Source organism: Python bivittatus, unplaced genomic scaffold (assembly GCF_059951505.1).
Source record: "Python bivittatus isolate LINGU-HERP-01145 unplaced genomic scaffold, Pbiv_v1 ctg000020_np1212, whole genome shotgun sequence".
NCBI lineage: Eukaryota > Metazoa > Chordata > Lepidosauria > Squamata > Pythonidae > Python > Python bivittatus.
Window position 1 is genome coordinate 107,486,931 of NW_028277030.1, and position 13,506 is coordinate 107,500,436.

Genomic DNA, 13,506 nt, shown 5'->3' on the forward strand with positions numbered 1-13,506 from the left:
AAACTCCTTTTACTCATACTTTTACACAAATTGCTTGAAGCCAACAATTTAAATATATGGGCTTGTATTATCAACAGAGCCATAATCAAAAGAATTTTTACTAGACTCTAATTCAAATCCGATAAAGGTATGCAAGGCTTTTCAGGAAAATTCCCAATGTTTCATTGCTGAGGCCACATTAGTAAGTGTCCAATTTTCTTCCAGAGAAATAGTTCTTTCAAATATTGCTAGACTCAATATATGGCGCAAACACTGGACTGTAAATACTGGTTCCTTACTGAATCTAGCCTTAATTCTTTTTTCCAGCTCTTTCTGTTTGAAGATGAAACTAGACAGATATCCTAGTAGAATTTAAGGACAAATGTAAACCTTCGAGCATCCGTGCACAAACATATATAAACATAAGACTTTCAAACAAACTTGGAATATTTTGTCCCCAAATAACAAAAAATAAAAAAAATAAAAAAAAAATCCCCCCCCCATTCTTCAGACAACAGAACTAGCAGAGTCTCCTGAAACAGAACCAGTAGGATAGCTACACTTTACAGCAGATGCCTTTTTGCTGGAATTCAGTGTCCATGCACTGGCCTTCAGTACCTATAAACCTATTGACCAGTAGAGGCAATAGATGTAAAGATTATGAAGGGATTATCCACTATTATCTCCTTTCTTTGTCTGAAAGATTTAATTCCGCATGCCTCTATGTAACAAACCTCCTATGACTTAGGCTGATATCCTCAAGATTTCCATCATTTTCTACCTCTTTAAGTTCACTTTTCTTTCTCAACTCCAACTCTGATATGTGCAGTTCAGGTTCTTATCTGACTCCTTCTTTCCATAATGGAGGAGAACGGAGGAGAACAAACTAATATTTATTCAATGGAATGTTAATATCCAGATGCATATGGAAAGAAACCCATGGGTGGGGGTTCATCAGGAAGTGGGAGGAGCAAAAGACTATCACATGATTTCTATTGCTGCCTCTTGTTCCTAGGTATGATGCTGAAACGAATTTCAAAAAACTGGCACATAATTACTTAAATATCAAAATGTTGCCTAAGTTGAATCCATAACTAAGAGATACATACAGTAATGATTTGTCATATTTGTTATTACAAGATTATACTAACGTTGAATATTCTCTGCTGATTGTACAGTTTCATCAGTCACAACTGCATCAGCTACATTCACTGTATTCAGCTAAAAAACAGAAATGAGAGTAATTATAAAATTAGATAAACATAATTATAACTTACAATAGATAAGAGCTTGGATTTTCTTAAAATAATCAGGTGGAAAGAAAGTCTGTTACAAAGCCATATACTAAATTAATTTTGTAAGGTATTTTGGGAAACTCCCAATCACAAGCAATCTCAACCTGAAGTCTCTTGAATGTTAGGTAAATAACATTAAAACATAATAAAATCACATTGTGAATTCCATTCCTAGCAAAATTTTATTAGACTGTCTCTCTTTTAAGACTGAAAAAAATTCTAAGACTTAGAGATTTCACTGCATTTTTAATGAAGTTAAAACATTTGACCCTTATTTTTACACTGAATTGTTTCATACTTTAGGTTTTATTATATTTTATTATTTGTAAAGGTGTTTTCCAGTTTATTCTATAAAGAAAAGTGGAGTATATAGCTAACATAAAGAAAAAAGAAGTAAAACATAAGCAGCCTAAGCATCTAATATCTGGTTTATAGGGTGTTAAACTAAAACATGCTTTAATTTTATCTGTGAAATTAAAAAGTTAATTGGGTTTCCAACCTGAATCAAAAATTCCTAAACCTAAAAGGCTATATTTAGGTCCTGCAGACCTCACTCAGTCAGAATGACATGCACAGCATCTGCAGACATCCAGTGCCAGCTCAAGGTAATATGGTACCCTGAGGCCACATTGACTAATGGCACCACCTCCTGCCAATGTGAAAATTTGCATTTTTAGTATTATTTGGAAGGAGGGGTGGTGCTGGTGCCCCCTAAGCTTTGGCACCCTATGCCAATGCCTACTCAGCCTTAGCCTAAAGCCAGCCCTGCATACATCTATTTTAAATTATATGAGATTTCCCTTCTTGAGCTATTTCATACATGAGAAATCTTTCATTCTCTGCACATACACTCCTGTGATAACACATATACATACAGGTAGTCCTCACCTAATGACCACAATTGGGACCAGAACTTCTGTTGCTAAGCAATGTGGTTGTTAGGTGAAATATCATGTGACCACATTGCTCAGCAACTGCAATCCTGGCAGTCCTGGTTGCTGTGGTTAAGTGAGTGCCCTGGTTATTAGGTGAGGCAACTTCCTCAGAACCGCTTGGAATTTCAGCCCCAGAGTGGAGAGGCTTCTGAAGCCTTTCCACTCTAGGGTTGAAAATCCTCCATGGCTGAAAATCCTGCTTGGATTTCAGCCTCTCCACTCTGGGGCTGAAAATCCTCCATGGCTGAAAATCCTGCTTAGATTTCAGCACAAAGCTTTTTCAGGCAGCCCCCAAAGCTGTGTGTGCTAAATGCTCCATGCAGGGGTGTTTAGCGTACGCAGCTTTGGGGGGTGGCTGAAAATGCCCCATGCCAAAATCCTGCTTGAATTTCAGCATAGAGCTTTTTCAGCCAGCCCTCAGAGATGAGAGGCAGTCCTCTTGGCAGACGACGGCAGCTTGTGACTTTTCCCGTTGGCTTCCTGACTGACTTTCTGGGGAAGCTGGCAGGGAAGATTACAAATGGCGATCACATGATTGTGGGGCACGTGGCAACTGGTCATAAGGGTGAACCAATTGCCAAGGGCCCAGACTGCCATAACTTTGGGTACGGTTCATAAGTCCTTTCATTCAGCACTGTCATAACTTTGAATAGTTGTTGAATGAATGGTCGTTAAGAAAGGACTACCTGTATACACTTTCTCTTTACAGATTAATTCACTGGAAGGAAAGGAAGTAAGGCTTCCTTCTTCATCCCAGCAAAGGTGGGGGAAACTGCCATGGTTTTGGTTCAATTAGCAGCAAAAGCAGCGTGATTTTAGGTCCTTTCACTGGAAGGAAAGTGTAAATGAAATGTGAAGGAAAGTCTTACAATGGCCAGCATGAGGTCTTTCTTCCCTTTGTTTTCTCCCCTGGAACCTTAAGAAGCTTGAAGAGCATTACACCACACCTGGCTTCTGATTATAAAAGGAAAATGCCAAAAGCACCAGCATGTATGGGAGAGCAGAAAGGAAGAATATGTAGACTAGGGAGTACAGCAGTTGTCAGCATTACAGACAACTGATGCTAAAGGAGGAACAGGCTTGGATTTCACCAAACCAGCAGCAGACAAACTGAAAGGAGAAGCAGAGCCTAGCAGCTTCACCACTCCACAGCAGCCATGCTGAGAAGCTACAGCCAGTCAGCAGCTGGTAAAGCATCTTCCTTTTCTCATCCCAGCAAAGACTGAGAAACTGCCAATCCAAAACTTCAACAGCAGTTTAGAACAGCAGCTGGCAGCAACAGAAGCCAATTTGAAGGTGGCTAAATGGTGGCTAAAGACTTTGGTGTATGCTCAAGCAACAAAGAATAGACTGGGTAGGAATAAGATATAGGCACAGATGTCAGTATAGGTATAGTTTAAGATAGCATAGGCTATCTTAGTAAATTTGTTATTTTTTTGTAATAAAACTCCCTGGGGAAGTATAAGGAAGATAAAAACATTTTATCTGTTGCTGGTCTGTCCCATTTCCCAAAAGAACCCGCTCATATTTAGTGTCAGTGGTGGGATGGTACAATATCTGAGCAAATCATATAAGAGCCTTGAATGAAAAGGAAAACAGAACCTGCACCCAGGAAAAAGGAGTTTGGCCATAGAGCTGTACAAGAGACTGCCCAATTCTGTCTCTAGACACATATCCAGAAACTATTGCTCACATAATAAGGAGGCTGGAAATGGAGAAAAAGGAGTAATTGGTAGGGACAAAGACAGACCCTAAAACCCAAGTACCAGTAGAAAATAAAGATATTTTCCCTGATGCCTGACTGATCTTCCTTTCTACTGGAAGTTAATAGAAAACAGAAGTCCTCAGAAGTAACTGGAGTCACCACAAGAGCTAAGGCTAAACAGGCAAAACAAGAAGGGAAGCTAGAAAAGGAAGTAGGTTGGAATACGCTTCCGACACATTCAGAACAAATAGGGGATCAGGGATGTCCAAAGAAAGAAAACTGTTCGTGTAACGCTGATAAAAGCAGAGGACACCCAATAGAGAAGTAAACTCTGCCCAGGGATATAAACATAGGAGAGGAGCAACAGAAAGATTCCTCACTAAAGACAGTTGGTAAACAGCAAAAGAAGGATTGGCACTTTTTATTCCCACTAGCCTCAAAAATTCAATTATATTTAACTCTTTTTTGCTGGGAGGAAAATGGAAAGATACAAAAAATGCTAAATTGGTCCTCAATAGGGAAATCACCTTTGAAGAAATTAGCACTATGTAAGAGACCAATATTGGTACAATGAATTTTGCCAAAATATCTGAACAAAGTTTTATTAAAAATGCAAGGTCTGCTCAGACAGTAAAGCTGCATTATATAGTTAACATAACTAGAATAGATGTACTTGCAGTTGTGATTCAAAGTTCACTAATATATTTTTTCAAACAAGCAAAGGAACACATGTAATATTTAATGGGCACAAAACATTAATTTGTAAAATGGAAGCACAGACACCATTTAAAATATCAGATCATCACATACTGTAGTTCCTGATAGGTTCTCAGCATAAAAGCTATTACAGTGTACCTCTGTCTATCCAATTGCTGTGGCAACATGCAGCCATGATTACAGCTATTGAGAAAATGGTGACTGCAAAAGGGTGACATGTTAACGTTTTGGCATCAGAGCTTGCATGAGACTTTAAAGTGTAACAGAGGAATTGTTTCTTTGCAGCTAGGAACCCTGCCCTCATAGGAACTACTCAACAGGATTTTGTAAGTGACCAAATACACACATGTTCAAAAAAAAAAATAGATGGGGAGGACACCAGCAATTATTTTATTTTCCGTTAGTGAGAAGTGGCGATGGAAGGTTAGAATTGTAGTTCCTGGATTTGCATTAATTCCTGGATCAGAGCATTAAGTGAACTTTTTGTTGTTGTTGTTGCACTCATATTGATCAGCTGGTAGGTGAAACCAGTTTATTTATAATGTTCCATGCTTGTTCTCAGCATTCTGAGGTCTTCAGAAGTGAAAAGTTACAAATCCATTTCAAGTTGCTTTGTAATAGATGGGGTTGGGGTGAAAATGATATGCTATGGTTATGCCCTCTGTTCTCTACAGAAATTTTGTGAGGTTATATGCCTATCAGATTCCCTAACTTCCAGTTGAATGGCTGAAATCTACTTCTTATTCTTAACTTAGAACGTTGAAACTTAAAACCCGGAGAATCATACATTTAAAATATTAATGGGTAACCATTTAAACTGAGGATTTTAAAAGCCAAGCACTGATAGATCTCAACCCAGCTAGGAAAATACATCATTTCATCAACCTTTAAATTTTTTTTCAATAAATCGTTTCCATCTTTTGGGGAAGAAACTCCATTTCAAAATATAATTATCTCAATATCTAAATACATTACTGTGTACTCACTGTATATAGGTCCGGCCCATCTGAATTTATACCAATGCTTGGATCTTTTTTTTTAGTTTTTTTAGTTCCAAGTTTGGCAAACCCTCGAACTGCTGATGATAATAGTCCATCTGACCATTCCATTGTACTAGGATTTGTCTGTCCAAAGAGTTCACCAACAGTAATACACTTTGGGTTTATAACAAAAGTATCTACTTTGCTTCTCTTTGAGATATTCTGCGGAAGAAAAAAATCCTTCTGAATGTGCAGTTATTACATTTATTTCCTGCTAATACAAACTTCCATGGAAAAGGGACTAATAAAATTATGCCTATTTTGTGTATTCTGTTACTGCCTGGATTCTAAGCATTAAAGGTAGAGGTATACCAAATACTGTATGACTCAGGAAATTCTCCAAACTTTTAGAAATATTTTGAGTAATTCTACAGCTACTTTTCATTTGATTGATTATGTACCACCAATTCCGTGTTGACTTTTAGAAACCACATACAGTACATAGACTTTTTCCTGGAAGATCTGTCCCCAACGTTCAGGTCTCCTAACAGTGCACCACTGCTGTTGTAATTGAGTCTTTCCACCTTGTTACTGGCCATCCCCTTCTTTTCTTTCCTTTCACCTTGCCCAGTATTATGAACTTCTCAAGATAGTTAGGTCTTCATATAATGTGTGCAAAATATGATAATTTGAGCCTGGTTATTTGTGCCTCATGTCCTTTAATTACTGTTCATTACTAAATACAGATAGTCCTCGCTTACTGGCAGTAATTGGGACCAGGAACTCATCACTAAGCTAAGTGATGCAGCTGTAAGGCACAACATCATGAGACCATGTTGACTTACAACAGCAGTTCCGGCAGCCCTGGTTGCTGTCGTTAGGCATTTGCGACCTCCTGCCAGCTTCCCCATTGACTTTGCTTGTCAAAATTCAGCAGTGAAAGTTGCAAATGGCGATCACATGATCAGGGGAAGCTGCAACATTGTAATTGAGAGTCAGTTGCAGAGCGCCCAAATTGTGATCACATGATTGTAGGGACACTGCGATGATAAGAACTTGTCGTAAGTCCCTGTCATTCAGTGCCATCGTAACTTTGAATGGTCGCTGAACAAGTGGACATTAAGTGAGAACCACCTGTAATACAGTACAGGTAGTCCCCAGGTTAAGAACACCCAGGTTAAAGATGACCCATAGTTAAGAACAGAGGCTTTTGTAGCAAAATTTAATTACACAATATTACTTATACAGTATTATACAATAATACTTTTCTAGCTTAATACAAATTCGGCTTAAGGACAGACCTTGGCAACGGAACTCGTTCTTAAACTGGGGACTACCTGTAGTAAAGTCTCCTTCAAATCAGGTATGATCTCTGGTGGTTTGATGAACACATATAAGTAGTCTTCTGAAAACAATATGGACATGTTTTGCCATTGCCTTCTTCCTGAGTGATTTCTCTATTTTCTGATCCAACATATTGTCCTGGAATTTCTTGGCAGGCTCCCATTCAAGTATTAACCAAACCAATGCCTGCTTGGCTTTCTGGGATTAGTGAAAGTTGACTGAGTACTCCCAACTACTGAGTTAACTGTTTAATAATGAGTAAATATTTAAAATTTCAAAATTCATATAGATTGCTGCTCTGGGAGGTTACAGGAAAAGAGATAAAGTATTAATGCATACCATATGAGTAATTAAAAAAAAAAATCCTTACCTGAAAAATATCAAGTTTTGTACTGCTTTCCATATCAACTAATGGAAGGATTATCAAGGCTTTTTCTAAAATTGTTCTAATGGTAGTCTTTCCTCCACCTGTGGGGCCAACAAGCATCACACCAACACGAGCCTGAAAATATATTTTAAAAGACCAAATCTGGAATGTTCATATTCCTTAAATGATTAATACTTAAATTTTAATAAATACACACTAAAGGACTTACAAAGTATATATTTATGAGCATTTACTGTTTTTTTTTTTTACATTTCAGTTGCTGCAACGTCAATATTTCTGCCATTTACTGAAATGTAATTCCTGTAATGTAAGATCTCACTGCAAAATTTTGAGGAGTATTTGTATAAATATATTTGTATCATATTTATCCTCCATTGCACATTTTACCTGATTAGTATCTCATTGCACTCACCATAATTTGGTTGTATAGTTGTATAACCTTCTCTATTTGATTTTCCCAAGGCTGCAAAGATAAATGCTGTATTGCAAGAGATATTGCACTCTAAAGGTTTTAAAAAGATAGATGGTTAGAAGTTTGATGAACCATCAATAATTTGACAATACATAAAATAACTAAAATTATTAAGAAAAAAATATAGCTATTGTCTCTGGCAACATTAGGAAAGAAATAAGTTAAAGGGACACAATCAGTTTCACTGTCTCTACATTCAGTAGACCTGAATATGCCCATCTTCCCTGAATATCTGTCAGTTTTTCAAGGTAGGCCAGGTCAAGAGACCAACATCACTGTGATTCCAGGAATGCTACTTTATTGTTGTAGGGTATATTAACAGGATCCTTCAAGTCTGTCTAAGTTTCTCTCTGTCCCATCTTATACTAAAAAAAAAATCAAGGCAGGGCTATTTTGAGTTTCTTTCCCACACTTCATCCTATCTCTGCCTTGTCATCTCTTGTCCAAGTCCCTCATTAACGGCTCACTCATACATTTCCCAAGATCAACTTTAAATTCCTTTACAAAATCATTGAAATACTCAGGCCTAATGGATAATAACATTAAAAAATCCTAAATGTCAAAAATATTTTTCTATGGATAATATTTGTGCCAAGAATAACTATGCTTATTTTTATTACCTCTAATCGTTTAGGATTTACTTTTGGAACTTCCATTCCTGTAAAGAGATCTGTGATAATATCTTCAAATATTGGAACATCCTCAGCAATTAACTTTGGTAAATTAACTTCCTTCAGTATGCCAATTGTGATTAGTGTTTCTTCCGTTGCAGAAAACCTTTTCTTTTTATAACTATATCAATTATAAAAGAAAACTAATAATTAGAATTTCATGAGTTATTCTAAGTTTTATAATGTTTTAATTAATCCATCATGCTGCACTTTTAAAAGAGATATTCTTAAATACATGGTTTTGATCATATATTGCTAAATGTGTGCATTTTTATTTTTGCTTTTTTTGCTATTCTTATTGGTCTGTTTCTAGTAAGTTTTAATTTATTAGCTGCTCAAAACTATTGTTGCAAGTTGGGCAGCTTTATAAATTTCTCAAATAAATAAATATGCTCAGATACCAGAGATATTCAGCAATCTATCATTGAATTTTCTTCATGTTCAAAGCAACATAAATTATAAATAAATAAATAACATTTTTGATCCCACAGTGAGAAAGCTAATTTGTGTGGTTTCTAAATAAGCATGGCAACAAGGACACAGAGAAAATAAATTTACCCAAAAATGTATGCAGAGGATTCCCACTAATAGGTATATCAATATGTCTACTCTGAACTAAAAATGGCTAACAAAGAATTATTTTATAAATCCATATATCACTCAATTTTTGCCCCATATGATATTTAACTGCACAATGGCTAATCAACTACCATCAATCAAAGCTCCTTCCTTCCGTCTGTCCATCACTAAATATTTTGTAGGCCTTACAAATTAAACACTATTCTACGGTATGAAAGAACTGTAGTCTGAATGCTGTAGTTTTCAGCAACAAAAACAACTGGTCAAGAAACTTAATTTAATGCACAGTCATCCATTTTTGCTGGTAATGTATGCAGATATTCCTATAGAAATATTTAGAATCTTGGTGATTTAGGTGGCAATTCTATGAGTCATGAAGTCCTTCTGAGTTCAAAAGACTACATTCTAAATAAGCATGCATAAATAAACCTACAGAACATAGTTTTCTTTAAAACAAATACAAATAGGATTCTAATGCATGTCTCTATTGACAGCAGCTATTTCCTCTCCTCAAACTTATCTTTAGATAAAATCTTTAGAACATCACAAATCAAGACATAATAATGTTATATCTATGTATTAATATAAACCACTTTTTAAAAAAGAAAACTTACTGTATTTTCAACTCCTGACGCTTTTGACCAACTCTTATTAACACAGTTTTGATAGCTCTCATACCAAAATCATAGTGATCCTAAAATATAAGATAAAAACATTATTTATTTTTGTGTGCACTGCAAATATCTTCTCTGCAATTACTAGACAGCATGTTTGTCAAAATTATTGTATATTTGATTGGTTTGATTTCCAGCTGAACTGTTCCAGAGCTAATGTGTAATGTGTCTCGAGGCACTGGTGACTGATCTAGAATTATAGTATGTTGTCATCAGTCCCTTGTCATGGACAAGATGTGCCCAGAGAGAACTGCTCCTGTCTGTGCTCCTGCACTCTGAAGATGCCGGTCACAGGTGCTGGCGAAACGTTAGGAAACAAAACTTCAAGAACACGGCCACACAGCCCAGAAGACCCACACCAGCCAAATAGAAGGAATGTTTATAAAATTTGCAGATGATACAGAATTGGGTGGATAGCTAATATAGAAATAAAATACAGTGGTACCTCGGGTTACGAACACCTCTGCTTACGAACTTTTCGGGTTGCGACCAGCTCCGGCCGCAAAAATTTACCTCGGTTTGTGAACTCTGCCTCGGGGTACAAACCGGATCCGCGGCCATTTTCCGCCCGTGCCACGTGGTCCGCGGCCATTTTCCGCCCGTGCCACGTGGTCTGTGGCCATTTTCTGCCCGTGCCACATGGTCCGCGGCCATTTTTCCGCCCTGCCGCGCGGTCCACGGCCGTTTTTCTGCCCGTGCCGCATGGTCCGTGGCCATTTTTCCGCCCTTGACGCGTGGTCCGCGGACGCCAGAACGGATTAACGGTAATTACATTGAACTTTATGGGAAAATTTGCTTCGGGTTGTGAACAAATCGGGTTGCGACCAGAGTCACGGAACAGATTAAATTCGTAACCCGAGGTACCACTGTAGCTTGGTGAAATGAGCATAAAGTAACAAAACTAAATGTAATAAGATAAGTACAACTTTTTTTATTTAGGAAATAAAAATCAAATGCCACAAATTGAGATGATCTATTCTGTTCTGCTTGCTTTCTAAAGTTTCTGGCAATATGGACAATGAGTATTCAACTTGATATCATATACTGAGGCACCCAGTATAACTGTCCATTGGGGAATTTGCTCCTACATCTCAAAAACTAGTGCAAGGGCGTCTGCCCAACCACAGCCCCAGTGTCTTTACAGGAAGACACAAACTCTCACTTACTTTCTGAAGCTTTCTTTTAAAAATAAGAATCCACAAATTAAAGATGATGACCAGAAAAGATAATCCTGACAAGAAATTGAGATTTTTTTCCCCAGTAACTGCTGAAAATAATCTCTCTCTTGTCTAAGGCAATCCACTTGCCAGTGACTTTGGGCAGCTGACACTGCTACAGCACTTGAAAAGAAATCAAGACGAAAGGTAGGAATTGGATTCAGGAGCACATTCACTGGAAGGTGCATTTCCTGTTGAAAAATTATATTTAGTCCTAGAAAATTCTGATGGGGTCTTCTACACAGGTGCATCTCCACTTTGTACAATACATAGAGACCACAAACAAAGCCAAAGCCCAGAAACAGTGTTGAGTCATAGAACATATTCTGTTTCTGAGAACACCTGAAGTACAGACCTGAAATAAATACAAAACTCACATTGTTTGGATTGAGATTTTACAGGTGAGAGTCAGAACAAAAACAATTGAGCAACTTAACAACAACATTAAGACACAGAGAAGATAATAATTTTGACATCCTCTGTATCTTCTGAGAGCAGTGTGACCCATCAATTTATCAGCCATACTTCCTACCCTTTATTTTACTTTCCTCTTAGCAACAATCTCAGATAGATGCTAATGTGTGAAGACACATTAGGTGTTAAAAGCTAAGAGTTGTGTGTGGCTTTTGGTCCATCTTGTACCTCCTCAATTAGTTTGCTGGCATTGTTTATGTATGTATTTTATTTATTTATTATTAAACTTATATGTCGCCCATCAACCCAGAGGATGACTCTGGGCAGCTAACAATTAAAAACCAAGATAGTAACAACAATAAAAATATAAATACCCCCAGATTAAAACACAAATAACAAATCTATAAAAGCAATATACAAATCAAGAAGATGGGGGAAGCAGTATCAATCATTCCATGAGCCAGTTCCAGCAATGCAAGCCCCCAGGCCATCTGGCATAGCCATGTATTATGAGCAGTAGGCCACACTGTTCCATTCAATTTCACAGTGGAGATTCTATACACTTATTTCGAGCTCCATTCCAGAAGAAAATTAGGATATAAAAAGGATAAAATAAAAATAAAAAGGTAGTCTTTATATTTTACCTGCTGTGATAGTCTTTTGCTAGAAAGTTGGTAAAGATTTACTATCTTCCCTGAGAGTAATTTTGCTGATTTGAAACCTTCTGAAAACAACATTATTTCAGTAATGAGTTCATAATCTGGTATCACCATTGACATAGGACGAAATAATGATTTTAAGTTGTCTGGAAGTTCTACACGTCCTTTGTATCTTAAAAGGAAAGGTAATATCATCACATTCATTAAAAACACTTCAATATGTTAGCACAGTACAAATACAAATTCCTTTCAACAAAGGTACAGTATTAGCCTAAAAAAAGTAGAGTTTACTATAGTTTAGAAAATAATTATATGATCATTATTATAATAGCAGATCTATGGTAAGGAAAATAAGTGATGTTTAAATGCAAGTGAAAAATTATCTAACTTTCTGAAAATGATTATTCAGGTAGATACAGAATAAAAAAATAGTGGTAATTTAAAACCACAACATTTGGAAAATGGGAATGCAATTCAGTGGCAGTGCATATTCCTTGCATTAAGAAGATCCCATGATCAATCCCTGGAATCAACAAGTTGGGCTAAGAAATATTATTTTCTGAAATCTTGAAATCTGCAAAGCTATGGACATTGTTGAGCTAATTGTATCAAAACTACCATTTCATACAACACAGCTTCATGTATTTATAAAAAAACCAACAAAAACTTTCCTGTTCTAATATTATGGAACAATGATAGCTACAGTTATCACTTACCCAGGATTCATGGTAATAAAAATTGCACATTGTTGTTTCAGACGGATTTCTTTTCCTTCCAGTATAAATCTGTGTTAAATGTTATATTACTTATTTTTGAAATATTTAAAATAAACAAAATTGCAGTTATTTTTGTATGCTATCCTAGTCCGTCTGTCTGTTCATTCATTCATTCATTCATTCATTCATTCATTCATTCATTCATTCATTCATTCATTCAGCTTCAGGCTTCCTACAGCCAAAGCTCTCAAAATGATAACCAAAATAATTCAGTTAAATATATGGAATGTTTACAAAGATACTTTTTAAACTTAAATTTAAAATATCAAAAGCAAAAAAATATTTTGAAATTCCCAGGAAAAAAAACAGCTCTAACATAACAGTTTTAAGATACAACTAGGCAATAAGTAGGACAACAAATTATGAAACCAGAGAGGATGATAAAAGGTTTTGCCTTGTACAAAAAACAGCAGGAGGTAAATACTGTGGCCCTAAGCTGCAAAGGAACTTACATAGCACCTCGAATTAAGCCTAGAAAGTTAGATACCAATGAAGATGGTACAATATTAGCATGTTGATAATTAATATTTATGTATGCATTCACACATAAGGGGTTTGCATGTGCATAGACCACTATTAGGAACTTTCCTCCACACGGCCTTGTAGGTAAACCACTGAGTCCCCCTTGCCAAGGAGGGCTTGGGTCACCTTAAACAGGGTCACCAGATGGCTATCCACAAATGCAATAAGTGCAGAGAAGT

General features: G+C 36.6%; 1 protein-coding gene across 1 annotated transcript in view; it reads right to left on the minus strand.

The window, feature by feature from the left end:
* The window catches only part of DNAH14 (dynein axonemal heavy chain 14), a 216,070-nt gene that overhangs the window by 116,920 nt on the left and 85,644 nt on the right, over positions 1 to 13,506 (minus strand). The window contains 8 exon segments of the mRNA XM_088132171.1: positions 1,131 to 1,200; positions 5,618 to 5,833; positions 7,326 to 7,457; positions 7,756 to 7,845; positions 8,436 to 8,607; positions 9,680 to 9,759; positions 12,015 to 12,201; positions 12,746 to 12,814. Coding sequence (XP_087988297.1) covers positions 1,131 to 1,200; positions 5,618 to 5,833; positions 7,326 to 7,457; positions 7,756 to 7,845; positions 8,436 to 8,607; positions 9,680 to 9,759; positions 12,015 to 12,201; positions 12,746 to 12,814 — 1,016 coding nt within the window.